This window comes from Lampris incognitus, chromosome 9 (genome assembly GCF_029633865.1).
Source record: "Lampris incognitus isolate fLamInc1 chromosome 9, fLamInc1.hap2, whole genome shotgun sequence".
Lineage (NCBI taxonomy): Eukaryota > Metazoa > Chordata > Actinopteri > Lampriformes > Lampridae > Lampris > Lampris incognitus.
The window spans coordinates 10,903,771-10,931,509 of record NC_079219.1 but is presented as its reverse complement, the minus strand read 5'-3'; the positions used below and the strand labels follow the sequence as shown (position 1 = coordinate 10,931,509).

The window sequence follows — 27,739 nt, the reverse complement described above, 5'->3', positions numbered from 1 at the left end:
TCGGCGTGACGCTGCAGAGGAAGACCGGTCCTCCCTCCGCGCATCCTCCCTGCATCCGAGCATCAGCACCTCACCGAGCCGCCCTCCCGCCCGTCTGCCGGAGAGAGAGGACGCACAGCAGCCGGCTTGCTTTGACGTTTCTCCCCCCCCTCCCCTCCTCTCTCTCTGATTCCGACACCCGCTCGCCATTGCTTCTCTATGGATACTAAATAGGGAGCCAATTGTCTGGAAATCGTCGTCATCTGCCCGTTTTCTCCGGTCGGTCAGGAGCGCAGTTCACAAAATGGCTGAGATCACCGAACTGCGAGCGGCGCACGGTGAGTCACAGGCCCGAGCCTCTCTCGCGCTCCGAGTAAGAGGAGCGCGTGGAAATACAGATATTCTGCCGGGCTGGTAACACACCCTGCCGTATAACCGCGTTTCAGGACGTCATGTTCCACTTTGTTCTTGTCCGCGGTCATATTGCGGCGGCTTATTGGCTGCAGCCGCCTAATTGCGTGCTGTTGTTCAGCTGAACATCTGCTGCAGCTTCGCTTATTTTATTTTTTTTCTCATTTCGCCTCGTTGGTATTTGGGAAACGAGATTAAACGGAGAGGAGCCGTCCTCCGCCCATCCATCCAACACCCATCCAACACCCATCCAGCATCCTCCATACTAACGGAGCATGAATGAATGTCGAAGTCGCCCCGATTCACCTGCGCGCCACAAACACGTTAAAATATTTATTTGTATTTATTGTCATTTTACACTGGATATCGGAAATAGGTCTCAAACGAAACGTGTAACTCGACAGGACATTTTTCTCCAGGGCGTTTCTGCTCCTGCGCGTCGCCGCGGCTCCCCGTGGGCCCCCCCCCCCGGCGTGCTCGCGCGCGCGCGGACGAGCTGGGGGTGACGTCATGTCTGTTCCCCCGGTCCTTTGTTTTTCCTCCGGTGAGGACGAACCGGTTTACCTCCGCGCGCCGGTCAGCTCAGCCTGACCCGCTTCAGCCTGGCCGCCGCTGGCCGACCAGAAGGAGATTAAAGGAACCATCAGAGCCGAGTCCAGATCAGAGCTGAGTCCGGTTAACGTTGCAAGGTTTTAAATAAGAGCCCCGTTAAACCACAACGAGGACAATACAGATGATGACAATTAAAAAAAAGCCGGTTTTATTGTGATGATGTCACCGGATAATATTAATATATCATAACATTATTATTATCATATTATATTATGTTAAATGATCATTATATTATAATGATGATATATTAATATGTTTTGGGATTTACGCAAAATTATAGATGATTATCGATTATGTTTTCAAGATGATGGTAAAATATAAATACCACAACAGTGCCGTAACAATGTTATCATACTAATATGATGTTGTCATGTTTTATCCTTTATAATATCACTTCATTATATTTCAGCAATATTTCCGAGTTTGTTTTTTGATGTGGAGCAGTTCCACACGGTACAGTGTGTGTGTGTGTGTGTGTGTGTGTGTGTGTGTGTGTGTGTGTGTGTGTGTGTGTGTGTTACTAACTCTTGCATTGCTGCTGTTCTCGTGTGACCTCTCTGACAGAAGTCCATTCGTTGGTGTTTTAGAGGAGCCCAGTGTTGTAGGTGAGATGCAGATCAGGGTGGAGGGGAAAGTACACGAGAGCCCCAAACACCTACACTGAATACAAACTGTCCTCCACCAAAAAACGACCCCATAGGTCGTTTGTACAAGCAGCTTATTACGACCTAGAGTTGCGCTTTAAAGTTATGCGACCTCTAGCGGTCGTGCTGCCAATAGCAATCTTAGGTGCTATACTAGACGGCGAAACAACACAAAAACGCACTGACTACATATTCTGTTGCTCTCAGATTGTTTTTAATCACTATTTACTGACTTCTTACCTTTATTAGCTGTCTATGAGGCGTTGTAAAAAGGGCGTCAGCAAGTGGATAAAAACCCACAATGCACAGAGGCGAAAAGTATATGTGGCATATCTCCTGCCGCCGGTGGGGGGCGCTAGTTTAGGAAACGCTCCTGTGGGTCGTATTGAGGGTATACGACCTATGTGGTCGTATGGGTTGGAGGACTTGTAGTGAAGACATGTTTGATTTGGCGTGAAGGTTTTGCAGATGGGCTGGTGAGATGAGCTACTGTGTAATAAACCACAACTGACTGAGAGATATCTTTATGAATGGCAGATGTGACTAAATGCCATCTTGCTGGAGCTTTCAGCCTCCGACTGCTAAACTGAACGTTGGTGACACTCTTATGAGGCGCGATGATGAAAATATTTCATTTGTTCATCAGACTCTCGGTAGACTTGAAATCCACACCAGGCCCGTTGAGGTTTATCTCAAACCAATTAAACGCCACAAAAAATTAATTACATAATCTGAGAGTATCTCCCATTTTGTCGGATCCCAGTGAACCGAATGTGACGTCATCGTGACGGCGCCAGCTACATTATGATGGACACTAACCATACCTACATACTAGTCTCTTTCATATAAATCTTATGACCATGTCATTTTTAAAAAAAAAATTTTTCTGTGAAATGATGAATATCTTCATTTGTGGATAGTCAGTGAAACATCGGAAGTCATTTGGTGGTAAGGTTTTGTGTTAAACGGGATAATATTTGTGTGTATCTCCACGGCAGATACCGAGGCTGTCAGTCAGTCTCGTGGGTTGGCGTTGGTTGAAAACAGCACCATTATTCCTCATGCATTCTTCGAAATCTCCAAACCAGTGGAGACCAGTGTCCTCTCCAATTAAACAACATGCCTCCGGTCAGCAGGCGTCGTCCTACCCAGCAATTAAAGCTACAAGCTGGAAGAATGACATGCAAAACAAATGTCTCTTCCGAGCTGCCCCGATCTCTGCTCCACCCCCTCTGCCGATCCGGGGAGGGCTGCAGACTACCACGTGCCTCCTCCGATCCATGTGGAGTCGCCAGCCGCTTCTTTTCACCTGACAGTGAGGAGTTTCACCAGGGGGACGTAGCACGTGGGAGGATCACGCTATCCCCTCCCCCGACCAGGCCGACCGACCAGAGGAGGCGCTAGTGCAGCGACCAGGACACATACCCACATCCGGCTTCCCACCCGCAGACACGGCCAGTTGTGTCTGTAGGGATGCCTGACCAAGCCGGAGGTAACACAGGGATTCGAACCGGCGATCCCCGTGTTGGTAGGCAATGGAAAAGACCACTACGCTACCCGGATGTCCTGTGTCATTTTTGATACTCTCTGTTCGTGATGTTATTTAAGACAATCACTAATCCATGAATATCCAAATCATGAAGACTTTCATACTAGCTGATTTACTTGGTTAGTGTCTGGAAGGACTGATCCAGGAGAACATCCCAGATAGCATCCGGATGTGGGCCACTTCAGGCAATGATGCGGCACTGATGGCCATGACAAAATGGATGTGAGCCTGAAGGGGCCCACATGTATAATAGCAAATACAGCCCAAATATGCCAAATCAAATGCGGGCCTTTGTTAGCCCACAACATGTAATCTGGATGTGACTCTGAAGTGGCCCGTGTGGTAAATGATGAATATGGCCCAAATACCACAAAACAAATATGGCCCACCTTTGGCAAATATGTGGCACATGCAGCATTGCTATGGCTTGGTTCTGGCCCAGATCTGGCAAACAGGAGCGGACCGCCCAAGTGCCATTGTTCCACGCGGTATGTGGGCCGGATGACGTGCCGGGTGTGGGACGGGTCCGGGCCACAGCAATTTTGCTGTCTGGGATGCATAGTGTTTTATATCTTCATCATAGCGGCTAAATGAGGATGAAAGGAGGAGGTAGTGGTGAAGTTGTTGTCTTGTAAACAGCAGATGCGAGAGAACAAGCCGGCAGAAGACCTTTACCAACAGATACAACTTCAATAAGTATAACTCAGATTCAGCCATGTTGTTTTGGTTGGTGGTGGTGGGGAAGGTGGTGCTGACACAACAGCACTGGTGACTAGTAGTAGACTAGGAAGTCTCTCTTTTGTTTTCCCTCACGTTTTTGATGTGACAACACGTTGGTGTGGGTCTGAGATAGGAGAGCTGATTGTCCTCACCAAAGATTCAACAAAAAATCCGACACATCACATGAGAGAAAATCCAAGCTGTTCCTTGAGTCAACATTACCGTCAACCCGCCGAACTGCGTATGTCACACGTGGGTCATCAAAGACGGCGAGACCCATGTGATGTAGCTGGGATCCGCTGTGTTAGACCGATAAAACATGAGGCGAGAAGGGCGATGACGCGCTGGCGTTAGCCAACTAAACTCTCCGGGTAGATTGGTGAGAAGCTGGGGCGACTTGTTTTACCCCAGATAGCAAAATTGCTGTGGCCCGGACCCGCCCCACACCAGACATGTCATCCGGCCCACATACCGCGTGGAATGATGGCGCTTGGGCGGGCCGCTCCTGTTTGCCAGATCTGGGCCAGAACCAAGCCATAGCAATGCCGCATGTGCCACATATTTGCCAAAGGTGGCCCATATTTGTTTTGTGATATTTGGGCCATATTCACCATTTACCACACGGGCCACTTCAGGGTCACATCCAGATTACATGTTGCCCAGAGCACCGCATCTTTGCCAAAAAAAAGGCCCACATTTGATTTGGCATATTTGGGCCATATTTGCTATTATACATGTGGGCCACTTCAGGCTCACATCATTTAGTCAGGGCCAGAAGAAGGCCATCAGTGCCACATCACTGCCTGAAGTGGCTCACATCCGGATGCTATCTGGGACTACAACACTGCCATATTCACTCTAACCCACACCACCACCACTGTCCTCTACATCCACACCCCTTTATATCCTTTTATACATGGACACCACCACCACTGTCCTCTGCATCTACACTCCTTTATATCCTTTTATACATGGACACCACCACCACTGTCCTCTACATCCACACCCCTTTATATCCTTTTATACATGGACACCACCACCACCACTGTCCTCTGCATCTACACTCCTTTATATCCTTTTATACATGGACACCACCATCACTGTCCTCTACATCCACACCCCTTTATATCCTTTTATACATGGACACCACCATCACTGTCCTCTGCATCTACACTCCTTTATATCCTTGTATATGTGGACACCACCACCACTGTCCTCTGCATCTACACCCCTTTATATCCTTGTATATGTGGACACCACCACCACTGTCCTCTACATCTACACCCCTTTCTACCCTTGTCAGGACACACAGACAGGATGAAGATGAGTGTTTAGTTTCTCGTTAGCCAGCAGAAGGGCATTACGTGTGGGCTCCTACAGTCGGCTGGCAATATGAGAGGCTGTGCGGTACAGCGAGTTAACACATCATTCATCTTTTATTTGTTAACAATATAGCAGCAAAAAAAAAAGGTCAATATTCAAATGATAAGAATTAAGAACAAGTGGTTAAACAGGAAGGGCCATATAACGAGCGGCCGTGGTGATTTCGGATCAGGGCTTTAACAGTTCAGTGGCTTCTCAGCAGGTATCGGTTAATAAAGCCCCGCGGGGCAGAAGACGCCCACAGACTGAAAATAAATCTGCTTTTACCAGGGAAAACATTCAGGTCCTTGCTTATTGTTAGCGCTGAAGTGGGTTTCTCCGGGGGCGCTGGGGAGAAAGTTCAGGTTTGAAATATTCATGAGTAAGCGCGGCGGTGCCGCTGCAGGATGAGGACGGACATCGTGGGGACGGTTTTGATGCTGCCGTCTCCTCGATCAGGCGAAGACCGATTTCAACTTCACGTGTGGAGGTTGTTCAGTTGTGCTGCTTTAGTTAACACGCTTTAATGGCAACCGAGAGCCTCGGGGTGGGGGGGTAGGCGGGAATGTTAGTTACCCCCCCACCCCCACCCACAGGGAGTGTTGCCAGGCAACGGGCTCAGCAGCTTCCAAAAGATGACATCATTGCAGTGGCTGCCTGGCCTGAATACCAACAACAGGAAGTATGAAAGATTAAAACAACAACAGACGCGCAGACAGGTTTTGTGTGTGTGTGTGTGCGTGTGCGTGTGTGTGTGTGTGTATGTGTGTGTGTGTGCTATGTAAATGGTTGTCGTGGTTACTGCAGCGTGGCCTCCAGGGAGACAATCCCCCTCTGTACACCTCTCACAAAGACAACCCTCTCTCTCTCTCCCTGCTTCCCTCCATCTTTATCTATATCTCGCCTTACCCATTCTCTCTCTCTCTCTCTCTCTCTCTCTCTCTCTCTCTCTCTCTCTCTCTCTCTCTCTCTCTCTCTCTCTCTCTCTCTCTCTCTCTCTCTCTCTCTCTCTCTCTCTCTGTCTCTATTTCAATATGCCCATCCCTTTCTCTCTCTCCGATCTCTGTTCCTCTTTCCTCCTCTCAGTGTTTCCGCAGGGATCATCTCAGTGCACCACACACACACACACACACACACACACACACACACACACACACACACACACACACACACACACACACACACACACACACACACACACACACACACACACAGAGTCCCATAGAGTCAAGTCAGTTTTGTTTGTACAGCCCAATGTCACAAATTACAAATTTGCCTTAAGGGGCTTTACAGCAAGAGGTGAAGTGACTTGTTTTGGGATGATGTCATTGGGTGTTTGAATATTTAATGTTGTGCATGATGTCATTATTTATCATACAAAGCCAACTAGAGAAACAGCAACAATAAATTTTTTTTTTGCAAATTAATGTCAAGCAATCAAATAACCCCAACCTCCCTCTCTCTCCCATTCTTTCTCTCCCTGTCAGCCATGTCACCAGTTCTGGCTGGTTTCATTGGAGCGGGGATTCTGGTTCTGGTCGTGGTGGTTTTGGTTTTGCTCTGGTCACTCTGCCAGCGCCGCTACCTGCGGGCTTCAGGCCGCTACAAGCTCCATGGCGAGCGGTTCTGTGACCCGGCTGAGGATCCGCCCTACAAGTTTATCCACATGCTGAAAGGAATCAGCATCTACCCGGAGTCTCTGAGCAGCAAGAGGATCGTCCGCGGGATCCGCCGGGCAGGCCGGCAGGGGCCCTGCGCCACAGGGGGGAGGGGCCGGGTGATGGTGGACGCCGAAAACAACATTCTGGACGTTCCGGGTCAGCTGCAAATGAGTCAGCTGGTCCCACCCAACGGGCCAGGGCCAGGGCCAGTCCAGGACCAAGCCCGGCTCGAGAGGGCTCTCCCGGTCAGGGCCGACTACTGCTGTGTGGAGAGCAGCTCGGCCAGCAGCAGTGAGAGCAGCAGCAAGACAGCGTCACCTTTCACCCCGGCCTCCTCCGACCCTGAGCCCGAGCCGGGCCTCGGCTCTATAAGCCTGGCTGTGGATTACAACTTCCCCAAGAAAGCGCTCGTGGTCACCATTGTGGGCGCGCACGCCCTCCCGGCGATGGATGAGCAGGCGGGGAGCTCCGACCCCTACGTGAAGATGACCATCCTCCCCGAAAAGAAGCACCGCGTGAAGACCCGCGTGCTGAGGAAGACCTTGGAGCCGCTCTTTGATGAGACCTTCACTTTCTATGGCGTGGCCTACAGCTCGCTGCCCGAACTCACGCTCCACTTCCTTGTCCTCAGCTTTGATCGCTTTGCCCGTGATGACGTCATCGGAGAATCGGTGGTTCCCCTAAAAGGCGTGGACCCCAGCACTGGGCGGGTCCATCTCACCCAGCAGATTACCAAGAGGAACATGCAGGTGAGGACGGGCAGGCGCCATGTGATCTGGGGTCATGTATTGACGTGTATAGGGGAGAAACGTAACCACGAACCCGCGTAGAATCACTCATGATGCTGTCGCGCTGCAACGACAGCCAGGGTAACGCAATCTGCGATGTCGTTACTCTGCTAAAAGTAATCAGAGTAATTCGTTATATACTTTATTTTTCAGAGAGGGAATTCGTCACCTCTCAAGCAGAAATGTCCGCTTCAAATTTCACCGTCAAACACTTGTGGGAAACGACTGATGGAGCGAGGTGAAGTCACTGACTAGAATAGCAATCTGAATGATGTAACTGGCAGGTGCTGAGCACTCTGTTGCTATGGTGACCACACTGCAACACGTGGTTACTGTAACCAGAGGTCTACCTGGTTGTGGCGGGTGGGGGGCGACAGGGGGCAGCTGTGAGTCAAGAGACCCACTGACAGCTGTCCACGTTTGCCAAAGTAAAACACGCGCACGCGCACCAAGGTTATTGTAGTTAATTAAAACGAAATTAACACCAAGCCAAGGTGTGAAATATCGTTTAGTTAACGGAAATAAAAATAAAAATTAAGACTTTAGAATAAGGAAAACTAACTGAGACAAAAACGAACTAAGATAAAAACTATACAGAAAAGGTCTTTGGTTTTAGTCTTTTGTGAATTTGGTCAAATTTGTCAACACACCAAGCACGAGGAGGCACTGGAGCACGTGCTTACTGAGACCGCGAGTCTGTTGCCTCCACAACGTGTTGTGTTTGTACTGTAATACTCCTTAACTCTCACCCCTGACAAATACCCCTGGTAGTATACTAATAACTAACTAGAACTAATACTGAAACTAATAAAAAAAACTAAAAATTAAAAAAATTAAAGAATAAAAAGTGAAAGGAAATGAGCGAACCCGTTCTGGAAACTAATTGAGACTAAACTGAATTGAAAACAAAAATTAAAAACAGAAATAAAATATGAAAACTAAAGAAAAATTCAAAACTATAATAACTCTGACTGACACACATACACACACACACACACACACACACACAACTAGTGCAACAAAGCAAAATACATTTATGTTATACAGATTTTAAACACACATAACATGTATTATTATAATCTAATATTCTAAGTACAATTTTATAAGTGCTGCAGAAAAGCAAAACCCCGGCGTTGGCAGCATGGAGTGACCGGCTCTGCGTGCTGTCTTTCTCTCTCGCTTCATGTACTGTGAGGCTGGGATGGGATCAGCCCATTCACTACACCCCGACCACAGATCTGCAGGAATCCCTGTAGTGGAGATGCAGGAGACCGTCAGATGAGGCTCCGCGTTGACGTCTGAGTTGTGCTCTTTTATGATTTATTCAACTGAGTCATCTGCGTGTGTTTTCCTCTGTATCTGTGTGTGTGTTTGTGTGTGTGTGTGTGTGTGTGTGTGTGTGTGTGTCGCAGTGTGAAAGCCGGGGGGAGCTCCTGGTGTCTCTGTCCTATCAGCCGGTCTCTCATCGTCTCAGCGTGGTCGTCCTCAAGGCCCGTCACCTGCCAAAGATGGACATCACAGGCCTGTCTGCTAGTGAGTACACACGCACGCACACGTACACACCTACACACACAAATACACACACCGATTTTTGTACTTCTATCTTTGTGAGGACCCCTCGTTGACTACATTCATTCCTTAGCCCTTAACCCTAACCTCAACCATCAGCACTACACGTCTGACCTTAACCCGCATCCTCATTTTAAACTACTCCTGATCCTAATCTTAACCCTAAACCCAAATTCTAACCCTAAAATAGACCCCTATAGAAGTGAGGACCGGCCAAAATGTCCTCACTCTGGTGGTTTAAAACTCAATTAGTCCTCATGCCCCTTTTCCACTACATGGTACCGGCTCAACTCGACAGACCAAAGTGTGGACTTTCGGCTCTCCATTTTTTTCAATTTCAAAATGTGCTTTTAAGATAAATCCGCTTCGACCGCTTCGGTATTTAAAGATGGTTGATGCTACTAGATCCAACGGGGTGTAGGCCCGGAAGTAGACGTGATTGGCTGTTGGTTAGGGGTTATGGTTTAAACTCTTTTTGAATTTCCATTGTTAGCAAGCGTTAACGTTAGCTATCGTTACAGTACGATCCAGTTGTAAGCTAGCTAGCTAAATGTTTCAGTGCGCATCGTTTGTTTCAAGTCAGTACGCTTCGAGCTTCCGCGCTGTCTATTGGCCGACGCAACAGCCAATCACGGCTACTTCCGGGCCTACACCCCGTTGGATCGAGCGTCCACCTTTCAAAATGCCGGGGGGATATCCCATGTGCGCATTGATGACGTGACGCAGTGACGCAAAATGGCGCAGTGACGCGTTTCTCTGACCAATCAGAGGTCTGCATTGATTTTGGTACCCGTGCCAAAATGCCGGTACTTTCCAGTAATGGAAAACGAAAAAAAGGGCGAGTCGAGCCAAGTCGAGTCGAGCCGGTACCACGTAGTGGGAAATGGGCGATAGAAGTACAAGAACACACATTACACACACCGAGCCCAGGTCAGATACCTGTGGTACCAGACACCTCACACGCACTCATGACACTGATCAGACAGGGCTGCTGTTCTGTTACAATATAGTATATATAATAATGTGATCCACTCCAAGGTCAACATTAAAGGCTTTTAACACACAACGCAGAGGCAAAGGCAGTCCGCATGCCTCCACAGAGTGTGTTAAAATCCGTCAACGTTCACCTTGGGGTGGATTATCCTGCTTATACCATGGCGACTTACCTAAGAATTAAAATGGAAACGTGCGCTTGATTTTTCCCGTACCTTGTGTTGAACATTTTGGGCCCAGAATTAAAAAGTTATGAAGCAAAGGTTAGCGGGTAAGCTAAAGCTTCGAATGTTTACTTGTCTTGCTAATTGAATCAGTCTGTTGCTATGGTTACATAGCAACTTTGGGGCCAGTGCAAGAATTTAGAACAGTGATTAAACTTTAGCTTAACCATGTGTGTGCATTATACAGTTTTAACGCACACCCTTCCAGCCAATCAGGAACGAGTATTCTCCCTGACCGCGGTATAATGTGAATTAACTGACAATAAAATCGGCTCCTATTCTATTCTGTAGTTTCAGAGGTTACCCTTGTTTGTAGACAGGGATTATGATAAATGTATGGTGGCTGTGAACTGCAAACCACACACACACACACACACACACACACACACACACACACACACACACACACACACACACACACACACACACACACAAAGAAAGAAAATGCAAATACAACGTACAAAAACAAAATCTAGCAGCACTGAGATGCAGATGGAACGTACAACAATACTGTTTTGCACCTCAGGGCTGCTAGATTTGTTTTTGCATTTCCTTTCTTTGTGTGTGTGTGTGTGTGTGTGTGTGTGTGTGTGTGTGTGTGTGTGTGTGTGTGTGTTTTCACTTCAGGGCTGCAAATTTTTGATTTTTTTTTTATGTTGCATCTGCCCCTCAGGGCCGGAGGTTTTGTTTTTGCGTTTTGTTTTTGCTATGTTTTGCACTTCAGAGCCACCGTGTAAAAGTGTTCTCGTGTTAATCATCCTGAGGGGAAGTAAATAGTTCCTCTTCCTGTCTGGTCTTCCACAGACCCCTACGTGAAGGTCAACGTGTTCTACGGTCGGAAGCGCATCGCCAAAAAGAAGACGCACGTGAAGAAGTGCACACTCAATCCCGTCTTTAACGAGTCCTTCATCTATGACGTCCCTCCCGAGCTCCTCCCGGAGATTTCTGTAGAGTTCCTGGTGGTGGACTTCGACCGAACCACCAAGAACGAGGTTCTGGGTCGCCTGGCACTCGGCCTGCACAGCCCCTGTCCCTCTGGCGCCTCCCACTGGAGGGAAGTCTGCGAGAACCCCCGCCGGCAGATCTCCAAATGGCACAACCTAAGCGAGTACTAGCGTCCTGTGGCCCACCAGCTGGTTCTCATGACGCTGAGGGGTGGGTGGGGGTGTGGTAGGTGGGGGGGGGGGGGTGTTGCGGAAGGTGGTGAAGCTTCTCTGATCCTCCAACCAGAGAACAGCATTGGGGATAAGCCCCGCCCATGCAGAAAACAAAGACCCTAACCTACGGCAAATTCAATGTACACACTACTGTGTACATAAACACACATACACACACACATATACACAGACACATACACACACACACACACACACAATCTTGTTGAGTATAGTATATACACTCTTTCCTCCTCCTCCTCTCTCTCTCTCTCTCTCTCTCTCTCTCTCTCTCTCTCTCTCTCTCTCTCTCTCTCTCTCTCGCTCTCTCTATAAGGAAGTTAGTAAGTTGAACAAGACTGAACCCATGCATCCATCTGAGACTGTTAACATCGCCTTTTCTCTTCTGGCTATGCTGATATGTGTCGGGACACTGAAACATAAAAAAAAAAGACATTCCGCATGTCTGTCTGAAAAACAAGTAAACTTCAGGAATGAAAAGACTTAAGAATTGCTGACATTATTCTGACATCATCACTCTGACGTCATCACTCTGACATCACCACTTGGCAGGAAGTCAATTAAACTTGTGTTTCGGCTGTGAAAACAATAGAATGCTGAATATAATAAATTGATTGTTTTAAAGCAGTTCAGCCAAATGAGACAGCCAGCACATCATGTTCCTGTCTGATGTCAACCTGTTAGACAAGCCTTTAATGGTTATGAGATTCTGTCCCTGGCATTAATACGCCTGCCAGTGTGCTCTTTGTAACCTGTGAGGTTCCATGTCCATTAGTGCTACTATAATGAAGATAATGTCAATTCACTTCCATACAGGAAACAGTCTAATCATGACAGGAAGTGTGCCCACACCTCTCTTCCTGTGTTACTGGATGTAATAGAAGTGTAATTAATGCATTTATGAAATAACTTCATATCAACTTCTAACACTTTATTTCATTTGTTTCATGGCATTGATACTAGATTGCATTTAAAAAAATCTTGTAACGATGACAAGTATTTGCAGCATCACACGGCTACAAAGTGCTAGTTAGTCAGTTTACAGAACCAGGTTTCACAAATCCTTATTTTATAATCTCATCAAAACTTTCCCCATCTTCTTAATATTTGATTCAATTATGTATATTCTTAGTCTCTTCAACCAAATATGTCATCTGATCTGCACGTCTGCAAAGTGCTAGTTAGTCAGTTTACAAAACCAGGTTTCACAAATCCTTATTTTATAATCTCATCAAGACTTTCCTCATCTTCTTAATATTTGGTTATATTATGTATATTCTTAGTCTCTTCAACCAAATATGTCTTCTGATTTGCACTTATGTGTAATTTGATCATTCCCTTTGTGAAATGTAGGCTACTCCTACAGGAATGACTGCTATTATCATATCAGCCAGCTGGTGGCGCTGTTGTGACTGTTTCACGTTAATGGTTATCCAGTGAGTAAGTGGGTTTTTCATCAAGCTTGGGCTGTGATATAAGAGGCCCGGTGCTAAGTTTCTGGCAGGTGCTGATTTCAAAGAGGCTCACCCACCTGCAGAGGGCAGTCTGACCCATTAGCAAGAAATGTAAGCTAAAGAATTATTAGGCTTCAAAGATATTTAATGGAGTCTACAGTGTTTGGCTAGTCATCACAGCCTATATAGCATAGTAGTTGCTGTTACCATGGTAATTTACTCAAACCTGTAACGTCAATTTACCCCAGTGCTGCCTCGCCCGAAACAAATCCACAGCATATGGTACTTGTGTTGTCTTTAGAGAACTCTTCTCAAATTTGACTGAAAACTAAGACTGGTTTTATCCACGCCTGCTGTAAACATAGATTTCATTCTGTGTCATGAATAAACGGAAAACAATTAATACTAAGATGCTGTTTTATCTGAGTCCTGTTCTAAAACACAGTCTCAGATCAAAACTCTGATGACAGATAAGGTTAGCAGATACATCTCTTTGCTGCTTCAATGACAAAGTCAATTTGGAAAACAACTGTTTGGGGAGGGGGACCCTCCAAATTTCTCTGTAATGTGGGAAATAACAGATATTCAAAAAGACATATTAAGCTTTTTATAGCATTCTTGCTTGAGCTGGTATGTGGCGAAAGAGCAGGTAAAATTCTTTACTGATACATTGCATTTAAATAAGTGAATTTGCTCAGTCGATATGGACGTACTGGGAAATGTGGACCAGTACAGGGCAGTTGATGTAAATAGGAATGTGTTCTTGGTCAAACTGTCAGCTACAGAGAGGTCAAGGTTTAAGCAAAAACTCCACCAGTTCCTGTTGTTGGTAAGACCAAAGCTTCTCACCCTTCATCTCCTTATTCTCTGTTCTGGACAAAACCACACTGCTGTGACCTTTGACACCAGAAAATGGCCTTTCTCGTCCCTCAGTTAAAAAGAACCTTGACTCAGCAGCTCTTCGTTTTCCACAAGACAATTTATCCCAAAGGTAAAAGACACAACATTGACTTTAAACGTTAGAAATATATATTTATTTCACGTTGGGACCCCTGAAGGTTCTGGACCTCAGGCTGAGCACCGCTGATAGTTCTGTACTGGAAGGAGACACGTGTAAGCTCTGCCCTTCACGGCCCACCCTTGTTCGAAACCTAAAACCCACATCACTGCTTTACTTTGTCCTCAGAGGAGAGATTGTAAAATATTCTTTGCTGTTTAACTGTAGATTTGTACAGATGAAGATTTGCTGGCACCCTTCTGTCTGATGTACATGGAGCTTCTAGTGTGTTCTGAGCGCCCCCTGCTGTCACCTATATGCTGATGATCAACCTGGATGCTAACCTCTGTGTTGGTCTTTGTTAACACGTGCAAATAAAAAGTTAGCCATGAATCGTTTGTCTATCGCTTCATGCCTTTCTTTCGCCTCACCCCTGTCTTCCTTTATGCTCCTAGTTTCCCCTTTTCTCTCCTTCCCCTTCTCCTTCTCCATCTATGCTGATTCTTCTTCATGTTTGTGCAACTTAATACTATCCTTTATTTGATAAGTCGGCATGCTCTGGTGGACAGGTAAATAGAGTGTTATAGAGCAGCTTACCTCAGAAAGAGGACTGGGGGTTTAAACTGCAGACTGATAATGCAAAAATCAACATTACATGCTGTCCAAATATTGGATTTAGATGTTGATTTCAGCCCACTTAAACATTTAATGACGACACCTTTGAAATATAATGGCTGATGAAAACAGGTAAAAAAAATCTATTTTTGATTTATTCCTTATAGATGTCTATGGTAAACTTATATGACCCCGTCTCAGAGTAACAGAAGATTACATATGGGGTGACACATGGGCAGTGGCAGAGCAAGACAAACTTTATAGGGGTGGCCAGGCTGAGACCATTACTCACATTGGGGTGGCACAGAAACGGATGTCTCATTATTATTATTATTTTCTGCGATGCAAACCACTGTAGGCCAAATAGTCCGTTTTTGGGTCACTCACTCTTATCATTTGCTTATGAAGGCAACAGTGACTGCCATGTAGACGTACACCTGGGAACTCATATAATCAACTTTTACTGTAACCCTCAATTGATTAAAATAAATCTGGAACGGTTGTTAGTTATGGTTTTTTTAATTGGTGATAAAGCTCATAAGATACTTACAATTTAAATCACATATGTAATCATGCCATGCCAGGTTTTAAGGTGGTGAACGAATCCTATAGGTACTGTAGCTAAATGAATAAGGCAAGTGGTGTGCTGTACCTGTAAGTCCACTTCCTCGAGCGCTCACTGGCTGTGCTTCTCCTTTACTGTCTGACTGTCTCGCTGTCATCCTGCATCTCCCTCTCGGCCTCTCCCCACCATTCCCCCTTCTCTCATTACTTGGCTTCTTACCACACTGGCCCAAGTAGGATGTTATCGTTCTCTTCCTTTTGCCTGACAGAACCAAAATCAAAATCATAATATAGTAACCTTAGCAAAGTTATCCATTTGCATCACTGTGCGTATTAGTATTTGGCTGCAACTCTCATGCACTGTGTGTGTGAGACTCACACATTTGAGCCCCGTCTCACGCTTGCATGAATGCCTGGGAAAAGAAATTCTATTGACTTCTATGCATTTCTCGCCAAATATGTGATAGACAAAGACTGGACAAAGCTATCTTGTGCCACGCCAGCGCTGAAAGTTGGCGAGCTGCTACCATCGGCGTCGCCAGGTCAGTTTGCCGGGGCTTAAGCCCCGAACGTTTTGGGTGCAGCCCCGAATATAATATTAAATTTAAGCTTATGTGAAGCCCGACAAAAACGCATCAGTCGAATTTTAAAACATTTTCTATTTATTCATTTTTTATCATGTACAGTTGCTTTTTACATTACAACAATACAATGTCAGGGTTTCAGTACAGGGGAGAGTCAAAATATAAAAAGCAACAATTATGGTCTAAATATAATACAATGCAAAAAAAAGAAAAGAAAAGAAAAGGAATTAAATAAAATACTGTAACGTGCATGGATAAGACACGCTGGCGGCTGGGTGGCGGGTCTGACGCTTTAGTCCAGCGGTCAGCGATGTCTCCTGCGGTGCGGGCGATACAAGTTCGCTTCCCGGCCGCGGCAGTTCCTGTGGTTGCGTTGTCCCCGGAATTCGCTACAAAACATAAACGAGGAAGGGTTGAAACAAAGAAAACTTAGGAGGCTGATGATCACGTGATGATGATAAGAGTCACTGTTAGGAGTCTTTCAGGGGAAAAAACCCCAATGTAAATCAAAGCTGTTCATTTATCTAATGTGTTTAATATTTTTTCCAAGATGAGAGATGTTTTCATTGCCTTTTTGTTAGAGGTTATTTCGGTAAGGGACCTGAAAAAGAATATCAGATCAATGTAAAAGAAACGAACATTGGGCTTGGAGCCCATCACCTTGGATTTGTGAATGTGAAATTTACCAAAACAAACAGAATTTTGAGAGCATTACCTACAGGAGATGAGCCGGTAGTGCAATCAAGGAACAAGACCATACCTTCTTGATTAATGCAATAGCTGTCCAAGGCTTAGAGGAATAAGGACAATTAAAGAATAAATGTAAACTAGTTTCTTCTTCTGTGTAACAGAATGAAAATTTCTCCGAGATTTCTGCTTTAAATTTGCGTAAAAATGTGTTACATGGGTAATATTTACATAGTATTGTGACCGGTTATTTTCTTGCCCGGTGCGGGATTCGATACGGGGTGTACTGAACCGGTAGCTAGGGACTAACGTGTCTTATTAGTAGTTTACAGTATCTCCAACTGAATTTCTTTTACTTTATTGGGTATGAACCTTTAAGACGTACTTGCCGGGATGCGGGAGAGGCGTTGTCGAGTTTGTTCTTTTTTTCCCAAAAAACTTTTATTTACAACAACAGGTATACAATTGTCAAACAAAGGGAAAAAACAAACAAACAAACAAACAAAAAACAAATTGGGTTTCCGCAGGCGAACAAATTGGGTTTGCGCAAGCGTTATTATGGATCCCACTGCTTTTCTTGGCAAAACACGCCCTGCGTAGCATCCAGGGCGCTAGGATTCTAGGAAGACCCGCCCCTACTCTGCCTCTGATTGGCTAACCTTAACCCTAACCCCGCCCTAACGCTAACCTTAACCAACCCAACCAACGGAGGCAACAGTACTGGCCAATCACAGACAGAGTGCTAAGAAAAGCGGTGGGCTCCAAAATAAAGCGGCAATGACAGTCAGCGGTGCTCAACTTTTTTTTTTCCTTTTTTTAATTTCCCCCCTTTTTCTCTCCAATTGTGTCTGGCCAACTACCCTGCTCTTTTTGAGCAGTCCCATTCGCTGCTCCCAGTCACCCCCCTCTCTGCCGATCCGAGGGGCGCCCCGACCGACCAGAGGAGGCGCTAGTGCAGCGACCAGGACAAATACCCACATCCGGCTTCCCGCCTAACTCGAAGAACTCAAGGCGCCGTCTGATGACGCCGCCTCTCCCGCATCCAGGCAAAGTACGTCTTAAAGGTACACCTCCCAATTTCGACTGTTCAATCAATCAATCAATCAAGCTGCATTTTATATAGCGCTTTTCTAGCTGCAACAGCCGCTCAAAGCGCCTTACGTTTCTGGTCAAATCTTAATTTCAGACTGTTACGTGTGTGAATGTCCGACAGTCTTCGTAACATAACAGCCAGTCAAAATAAATGCAGGACTCGAAACTAACTCTTTGTGCGTGTGTGTGTGCGCGCGCGCGCGCGCCGCGCATGTGTGGGAGGGTCTGATGGTCAGCGCTGAGTGACGTAACACAAGTTAAAGCGGGAAGAGACGAGTAGAGGCGACGTGGCGGAGCGTGCAGGGGAAAAAACAACAACTACGGAATCTTTTTGGTTTTTTCCAAAAGAAGGAAGGGTAAGAATTTAGCCTATATAGTCACTTGTCAATAATGGTTGAAATTGTCTGCTGATTTATGATATGAATTGGATGTCGGCGCCTACAATCACGACGACGTGAAATTCTCTTTGTCATGATTGTACGCCGGTGCCGTTTAGCTAGCGGGCCATACTTGTCCGATCCCACAGCATACTGTTATTGTCCTTTAGCAGGATTTTTCCTCGTAAATAAATCAAATTTCCATTAAACGAACTAAAACGGTAAGGACTCGTTCATTTTACTGTAGGCACAAACAAAAGTTAACCATAATGATTTAAAAAGTCAATTTTTCTCAGTTCTGTGGGTGCCCAAACCTACAGTATGACGAGAAATATCCCAAGTCTGGAGTTACCAGGGGGGAAATCATTCAGGGACATCATGGATTTGCTGAAGGCACATTTCGACCCCAGGCCAAGTGGAATCGTGCAGCGGTTTAAATTCAGTTTGAGGAACAGGAACGGGAGTGAGTCAATTATGGACTATGTTGCTGTGTTGCGCAAGCTGGCTCAAGATTGCAGTTACGGATAGAATCTGACACAAATGCTAAGAGATAGGCTAGTCTGTGGGATGAATGATTATTATCTGAGACTGAGCTTACTTTTGAGAAAGCATTGACTCTTGCTGGAGCCAGTCAGACAGCGAGGAAGGATATACAGAAGTTGCATGGAAAATGTTTGGACAGTGCTGATGGAAGTTGGAAGCAGGGGTCAGGCCAGGCAAATGTGCACAAATTGAACGCATCATTCCAAGGAGGAACAAGTGCGGTTTTGCTACAGATGCAAGGGAAACCACATGGCAAGTGAGTGTTGCTTTGCAAATGTTAAGTGTCGTAATTATGGGAAAATTGGCACATAAGGGCATGTAGGGCTACTTCATCCCCAGAGAAATTAAGAAAAGGGGGGGCGCAAAAGGGAGTGAGAAGGGGTCATGGAGCACATCACATAAGCAGGCAAGGTGACACAGGGGAGGCAGAAGAAGAGAAAGGATGTGTTCACAATGTACAGTGTTGCCGAGCAAATGTCAAAAGTGCCCCCCATCACATTACAGTTGCAACTGAACAAATCAGAAGTGAACTTTGAGGTTGACACCTGGTGAGATTACTCAAAACTGTGGGACAATGCAAACGTTCCTAAATTAGGGAAATGTTTCCTTAAGCTCAAAACATACACAGGTGAAAGAGTAGATGTGTTAGGGCAGGGGTCGGGAACCTTTTTGACTGGGAGAGCCATAAAAGCCAAATATTTCTAAATATATTTCATTGAGAGCCATATAGTATTTTTAACGTATAATAAATTAAATATGTCTTACTTTTAATGCGACTTCTGGTGCTGCATGGTTTTGCTGATGGCCTTGTAGTCTGGTTCATACGTGGTGAGGTTGAGCTTCATGCAGGCGTTGAGGCTTCCATCAGTTAAACGTGAGCGTAGGTTGGTCTTAATGTTCCTCATATGCGAGAAAGACTGTTCACATGCATATGTAGAGCCAAACATGGTCAATACGGCAATACTCACACGCTGCATTGTGTGGTATGTCACAGGAAGCTCGTTCCAAGTTTTAAGAATCAGCTGGTCTTCAGGTTGAAGATTTTTAATTTCTGTCCACTTGTGTTCCCTCGCCAGCTCTGCTCGCTGTCGCGCAAGACTTTCCAACTCTCCATTAAGTGACTTGAACTTACTCATCCACATGTCTGATGCCTTCAGGTCAGCAACTTCCAGCTCAAAGTCTCCGATAGAGACCCCGGGGATGCATGTCAGGTCGATTTTGTCCACTGCACACTCATGTGGATGAGTGATGAACTTGAAAAGACCAGTGCGCACACGAAATTCTCCAAAACGTGCTTTGAATGACTGCAGGAGATTGAACGTAAAGCCAGCTAGCTGCTGGAGATCCAGATGTTGAGTGGAGTCACTTGCTAAGCATGCATCTCTAAATTGTTGCAGTCTTTCAAAGTGCAGAAGACGACCTGTTTCAATGTCCCTGAGAAAGACTTCCAGCTTGCTTTCAAATGCAAACACTGCTTGTTGAAGGGATGAGATTGTATTTCCAATACCTTGCATTTTCACATTGAGCTGGTTCAGATGGCCAGTTATGTCCACGAGATAGTGAAACTGCAGGAGCCAGTCAGTGTTGTCTAGCTCAGGATGCTTGACGCCTTTCATTTCAAGAAAAGTCCGGATTTCACTCAGGCAAGCTGCAAAACGGCTGAGCACCTTCCCCCTTGACAACCAACGCACGTTGCTGTGTAAAAGCAGACCGGGATAATGATTCCCAACTTCTTCTAACAGAGCTTTAAACTGGCGATCATTTAAAGCTCGGGCAACAATAAAGTTGACCACTCGAATGACCAGAGACATCACCTCGCCAAGCTCCTGGCCACACGTCTGAGCGCAAAGCGCCTCCTGGTGCAGGATGCAATGAAAACTTAGGATGGCTCTCTTTTCATGTTCACGGAGAAGCGCTACAAATCCTTTGTTCTTCCCCAACATACAGGGTGCACCATCAGTACAGACAGAAATAAGTTTATCCATCGGTAGTTTTTTTTTCTTTAGCAAACTCCATGAAAGACATGAATAAATCCTCTCCTCTTGTTGTCCCTTTCATTGGCAAAACAGCCAAGCTTTCCTCACGCAGTGTGTCACCTGCAGCATACCTGGCAATGATACTGCACTGAGATAGATGGCTAACGTCTGTTGACTCATCTAACGCGAGAGAAAAGTATGTCCCGGCGTTTATGTCCTTAATTTGTGTTTCCTCGACTTGATTTGCCATCATGATGCTACGATCGTGCACAGTTCTTGCTGACAGGGGCATGTCTTTTATTCGTTTGATTATCTTGTCTTTATTTGGGAAGTCATCAAACAGTTCATTGGCCACATCAAGCATGAATGTTTTGGCATACTCGCCATCTGTGAATGACTTTCCATTCCTTACTATTGCCAAAGCCCCCGCAAAGCTAGCGGAATTCCCGTCACCTTGCTTGGTCCACACACGTAGTTGCTGCTGACTCGTCTGCACTCTCCGCTGTAGCTCCTCGCATGCCCTTTTCCTGCTGTCCCCCGCTGGATATTTCGATGCAAATGAAGCATGGTGCGTATCGAAGTGCCGCTTTATATTTGACCGTTTCATCGATGCAATTTTATCATTGCATATTAGACATACCGCAGATCCTGCTCTCTCCACAAATGCAAATTCCTCTGTCCACGCAGCCTGGAATGCACGGTAATCATCGTCTTTTTTTCTTTTCGCCATCTTTTCCGTTACAAGGGTTGAAGCGGATAAACTAGTTGGCTATCTGATAAAATTGATTTCTTCACCTTTACAATGACCCGGACATGCTCGCGAGCCATTGGTTCCCGACCCGACCCACGGGTGACCCGTGACCCGTGAAATTTATCTTCAAAACTAATTTCTGTTTACTTTAAAATGACACAGTATTATTAAGAAATATCACAAGTATTTTAAAATCAGTTCCAAACTGATTTTTTTGAAAAAAAAAAAATTTTCAACTCAAAATTGTCTGGGAGCCATATGCCGTAACCGGAAGAGCCATATATGGCTCGCGAGCCATAGGTTCCCGACCGCTGTGTTAGGGGTTGCTAGAGTCACTGTACAACACCAGGGTGCAAAACAAAACCTTCCAGTAGTAGTCTCAGGCTCAGGACCAAACCTATTAGGCAGGGGCTGGATAAATGCCCTTAACATAGACTGGATGGTGGCAGTAAATCACCTAGACAAAGGTAACCAGCTGATGTTACAGGAGGAGCTGGCCAGACATGAGGAACTTGGGACATTTAAAGATCCCCCAGCTAAGAGCTACAGTGGTGCTTGAAAGTTTGTAAACCCTTTAGAATTTTCTATATTTCTGCATAAATATGACCTAAAACATCATCAGATTTTCACACAAGTCCTAAAAGTAGATAAAGAGAACCCAGTTAAACAAATGAGACAAAAATACTATACTTGGTCATTTATTTATTGAGGAAAATGATCCAGTATTACATATCTGTGAGTGGCAAAAGTATGTGAACCTTTGCTTTCAGTATCTGGTGTGACCCCCCCCCTTTGTGCAGCAATAACTGCAACTAAACGTTTCTAGTAACTTGATCAGTAATGCACATCGGCTTGGAGGAATTGTAGCCCATTTCTCCGTAGAACAGCTTCAACTCTGGGATGTTGGTGGGTTTCCTCACATGAACTGTTCGCTTCAGGTCCGTCCACCATTTCAATTGGATTAAGGTCAGGACTTTGACTTGGCCATTCCAAAACATTAACTTTATTCTTCTTTAACCATTCTTTGGTAGAACGACTTGTGTGCTTAGGGTCGTTGTCTTGCTGCATGACCCATGTTCTCTTGAGATTCAGTTAACGGACAGATGTCCTGACATTTTCCTTAAGAATTTGCTGGTATAATTCAGAATTAATTGTTCCATCAATGATGGCAAGCTGTCCTGGCCCAGATGGAGCAAAACGGGCCCAAACCATAGTACTATCACCACCATGTTTCACAGATGGGATAAGGTTCTTGTGCTGGAATGCAGTGTTTTTCTTTCTCCAAACATAACGCTTCTCATTTAAACCAAAAAGTTCTATTTTGGTCTCATCTGTCCACAATTTTTTTCCCAATAGCCTTCTGGCTTGTCCACGTGATCTTTAGCAAACTGCAGACGGGCAGCAATGTTCTTTTTGGAGAGCAGTGGCTTTCTCCTTGCAACCCTGCCATGCACTCCATTGTTGTGCAGTGTTCTCCTGATGGTGGACTCATGAACATTAGCCAATGTGAGAGAGGCCTTTAGTTGCTTAGAAGTTACCCTGGGTGCCTTTGTGACCTGGCCGACTATTATACGCCTTGCTGTTGGAGTGATCTTTGATGGTCGACCACTCCTGGGGAGGGTAACGATGGTCTTGAATTTCCTCCATTTGTACATAATCTGTCTGACTGTGGATTGGTGGAGTCCAAAATCTTTAGAGATGGTTTTGTAACCTTTTCCAGCTTGATGAGCATCCAAACGCTTTTTCTGAGGTCCCCAGTAACCACCTTTGTTCTTGCCATGATATACTTCCTCAAACATGTGTTGTGAAGATGAGACTTTGATAGATCCCTGTTCTTTAAATAAAACAGGGCACCCACTCACAACTGATTGTCGTCCCATTGATTGAAAACACCTGACTCCTTCAAATTAACTGCTAATCCTAGAGCTTCGCATACTTTTGCAACTCACAGATATGTAATATTGGATCATTTTCCTCAATAGATAAATGACCAAGTATAATATTTTTTGTCTCATTTGTTTAACTGTGTTCTCTTTATCTACTTTTAGGACTTGTGTGAAAATCTGATGATGTTTCAGGTCATATTTATGTAGAAATATAGAAAATTGTAAAGGGTTCACAAACTTTCAAGCACCACTGTATGTAGAGGATGCAACACCAAGGTTTTCCAAACCAAGAATGGTGCCATATGCAATGAAACAGAGTTGAAGAAGAATTAGACCATCTTTTAAAAGAGAAAATTATTGAGCCAGCCAAGGTACACAATGTCAAGCTGCAAATACTTCACTCAAATCTAGTTGCCTCATTTATATCAAGAGTGTCAGGCCAAACTAGAGGAGGAAATCCACAAAGTATTCTACAACACTACAACAACAGATATGTGGATGAGCTGAATGGCACATCCCTATATGAGCCTAACTGTGCACTTCATCTGAGACTGGACACTCTGCAGTCGGTGTTTACAGACAGGCTATTTCCCAGATGACCACATAGGCGAAATAATAGCCAGAGGTCTCAGGGAAGCTCTTGAGTCATGGGGACTGCGTGAAGATCACCTAGTCTGTATCACTACGGATAATGCCACGAACAACATCCTTGCTCTTCAGCTGAATGACTGGACACACTTACAGTGTTTTGGCCACCAACTTCATCTAGCTATTGGTGAGTGTCTAAAACAATGTAAAAAATTAATTCAGTCATAATAAACCTTATAGTAGGCCACTTAGTATTTTACTGTCCTGAAGGTGCTATGTTTGTTGTTATGTGATGTGCCTGTTGAAAGCTTGGATGAATGGGGGTGTAGTTGAGGTAAATTCATTTTAAGTGATCTGTTTGCTACAAAACAAATCACGTATTTGCCCTAAAACCCTAACTCGCCAAAAATGTTATTTAGAGCTCAGTCTATCTGCTGAAATTAACCAATCTGAAACCCGAATGGTGTGTGTGTTTGTTTTTTTTTTGTTTGTTTTTTTGTTTTTTAACCGGCAAGCGTTACGTAATGCAAGTAAGCTTGTTGATTGTGGTAAAGGAATTAAAATCATTGCCAGGTGACGTGTTGTGCAAAGCATCTTGCGTAATGAAGTGTAGTAATGATTATGACGGGATAAATGCAAGATGCATTTTAGTCTGCTGTCAGGATTAATGTATTGAAACGTTTTAGTTTTTATAGTAACAGCCATACGTGGAAAAATATGTCTGCAATTGAGTTTGTGAGCTCAAGTTTTTAAAAGCCAGTTTAAAAGTTTAAAATCCAGAATACTCCCCCTGACTTTGTAAACAATTTTTAAAAGTCATGATTTTTCCCACCCCCTAGTGTGTACCTCTATACAGTAACAATAAAATATAATTTATAAATTAAAATGTTGATGAATTTAATGTGTTACCTGTCCTGTAAAGTGTAATATGTAAATGTATTCATATTACATTTATCTTCTCCTTTACTTACACAGAGCAAAGTTTGAAACTGCCCTGAGTAGAACGAGCAGTTGGCATCTGCAAGTTGATGAGTGCCTATGTAATTCGTGGAAGAGAAGACGTGAACTGGCCAAGGCTGAAGCAGAAAGGAGCTTGCCTGCTCATCAGCTGATCACAGACATCCCTACCAGGTGGGGCTTTCTGCTAAAGAAATGATTCAGAGGATCATAGAGCAGGAGAAACCTCTCTCACAAATCCTTCATGCCGACAAGAAAATGCGACATCTCGTCCTACCTTGGCAGGACTTGGGCGTTCTGGAGTCCATGAACAAGGCATTGAGTCCTCTCATGGAGTTTACAGATGCCTCGTCTGGGGAGCAGAAAGACACCCTCCTGCTCTGTTAACCCTCGGTTGTGTCTGTCATGTTATGTTCCACTGCCTAAACAGAGAATCTGCTTGCTACGATATGTCTGGCAGTAGGACGAGATTTATAAACGGTCAATCTGCGAGCATAGGCCTCCGGCAAAAAATAAGAAAGAAGAGATCACAAAAATACAGCAGGGAATGGGAAAATGATTACCAATGCCTGGGATGCACAAGTGAGAATGTGTGCATGGCCAACTGCACCGTCTGCCACTAGAGTTTATCCATTAGTCACAGAAGAGCAATTGTAGTTTCCTTGATGGGATTATGTATGGTACGGATAGGACTTCGCACAACCAAGTATGTGGGCATTTTTATGTTATATCTTTAGATAAGTCTAGTACTGAAGGGTTAATGCAGGTGTAAGAGCAAGACCTGTCGTTTTGGACAAAATGAGAATTATGCAATAATCAAATATTTGTCCACATTAGTTGGAGCCCCTTAGTCTAAGGTCATAATTCCCTTCAACACGTGCCGGTGTTCGTTATTTCCGTTTCAGGAAGTTGGGAGTGGTCCAAGACAGCTGCCGTGCGGTAGGCCACCATCTAGCCCTTTACAGTTAGATATGCTGCCATTGTAATACACTGTGTTGTGCATGAACGATAACTTCATAAATGAGATGGTGAGATCCATAGCATTTTAGTTTACGAGTGAAAAGATCATGATCTATAACGTCCTCTGCCGTGCTAAAATCCAGTAACACTGCACCTTTCATCTTAGAGTTATCTATCTCCATTAACCAGTCATCTGTCATTTGTGCAAGGTCAGAGAAAGTGGTGTAGTTGTATCTATAAATATGTTGAAATCTTATATTTAATTAGTTACAGTCAAAATAATCTTTTATTTGTGAATGGACTATTCTCCATCAGTTTACTGAGTACTAGGACAATAGTGATCATAGACATGCAAACATAGATGCCACATTGGGCGCCGAATTATACGTCAATGTCGCTGCCATATTGGAACGGGCAAGACTGGCCTGTAAACAAATACAACTAAATGGGAATCTGTTTCAGAAAGTGGGTTAAAACTCAGAGTTAGTTGACTCAGAGTTGAAGGAAACTGGATTTTCGATTTCACAAGGGACCGCGATATGTACAAAGTTTGGTAACCTGGTCTGACTGTTTTGTTTTAGGGAGGAAGGTGGAATACACAAATGGACAACACTATATTACAGCTAGCTGAACAGGGACAACAATTGGTGAGTGAAGCGTCCATATTTATTCTTTATTAACTTAAACTTTGGTTATGAAGAAATCCATCAATGTTTAGATTAATCAGTTGTTTGACTCCATGCTCACGGCATCTTGGCACTTGTCTGTGTCACTGCCTGTGGTGTTGTAGACGGTCTACTTCGTATTTAAATAGGCCTTGTATTGATGGAGCCCACTGTGTCTGATCTATGTTTGAATAGGCCTTGTATATTGTTGTATACGGCTGTGGCTATTTTATGTTCGAATAGGTCTTATAGTGTTACAGACCGCTGTGTCTATTTTATTTATGTTAGTCCTGTGTAAGATATGGTACTGAGACAGTGCACCTGGTGTCACAGCCTCTCGCCCTTGACATCAAAGCGATCGCCCCTGCCACCTGCTGACCCCCCCCCCTTTTCACTTCTTTCCTGATACGTGACACCTGGCCTGACACTGTCTATCAGCAGTGGTGCTGAACCATTCGTCAGTCAATGCACATGTGCTGCCCTCGGTGCTGAAACATTTGAAAGAGACTGGCAACCTGTTTTCTTTTTTTTCTTCTTCAGAATAGGCTTGTCTGACAAAATGGATTTACTGTAGTATGTTTTCTTAGATAAAGGCTTGCTCTGCTCAATAACAGTTTGTGTTTATGGATAGGATAGGGGCAATTTAGTATGGCTGATCCACCTGACCTGCATGTCTTTGGGCTGTGGGAGGAAACCCACGCAGACATGGGGAGAACATGCAAACTCCACACAGAGGATGACCCGGGACGATCGCCAAGGTTTGATTACCTTGGGGCTCGAACCCAGGACCTTCTTGCTGTGAGGCGACCACGCTAACCACTGCGCCGTGTGTGTGTGTGTGTGTGTGTGTGTGTGTGTGTGTGTGTGTGTGTGTGTGTGTGTGTGTGTGTGTGTGTGTGTGTGTGTGTGTGTGTGTGTGTGTGTGTGTGTGTGTGTGTGTGTGTGTGTGTGTGTGTGTGTGTCCAGGGTGTCTCTCTGCCTGCCGCCCAATGACTGCTGGGATAGGCTCCAGCATCGCTGCGACCCTCAGAGCAGGATAAGCAGTTCAGATAATGGATAGGATAAATCAGCTATTTTACAGTTGTGAATTTTAAAATTACATTATCAGAAGGGTCTCTCTAGAATGCTTTGCCCCCTCTGTGCTGAGAGCCTAGCTCTGCCCCTGGTGACCAGACAATATACTATGCTTCATATGGGACTTGCCCACACCTTTCCGAGACAGGTGGATGCACCTTTTATGGCTTTCCCAAAGTTGAAAGTGGGAGACAATGCTGGATTAGATTGATGATGAGTTTGGTGTTGAACAGAATAGTTACCATCATAAATTCTTAATGTGAAGCTCCAGCTACGATACAG

General features: G+C 44.9%; 1 protein-coding gene across 1 annotated transcript; it reads left to right on the top strand.

Moving 5' to 3' along the window:
• The first annotated feature begins 283 nt into the window (after window positions 1–283).
• syt11b (synaptotagmin XIb) lies at window positions 284–11,627 on the top strand. Its single transcript, XM_056286730.1, has 4 exons — window positions 284–317; window positions 6,765–7,687; window positions 9,139–9,259; window positions 11,317–11,627. Exons 1-4 carry the CDS (start codon window positions 284–286, stop codon window positions 11,625–11,627), a joined length of 1,389 nt encoding a protein of 462 aa, XP_056142705.1.
• The last annotated feature ends 16,112 nt before the right edge of the window (window positions 11,628–27,739 follow it).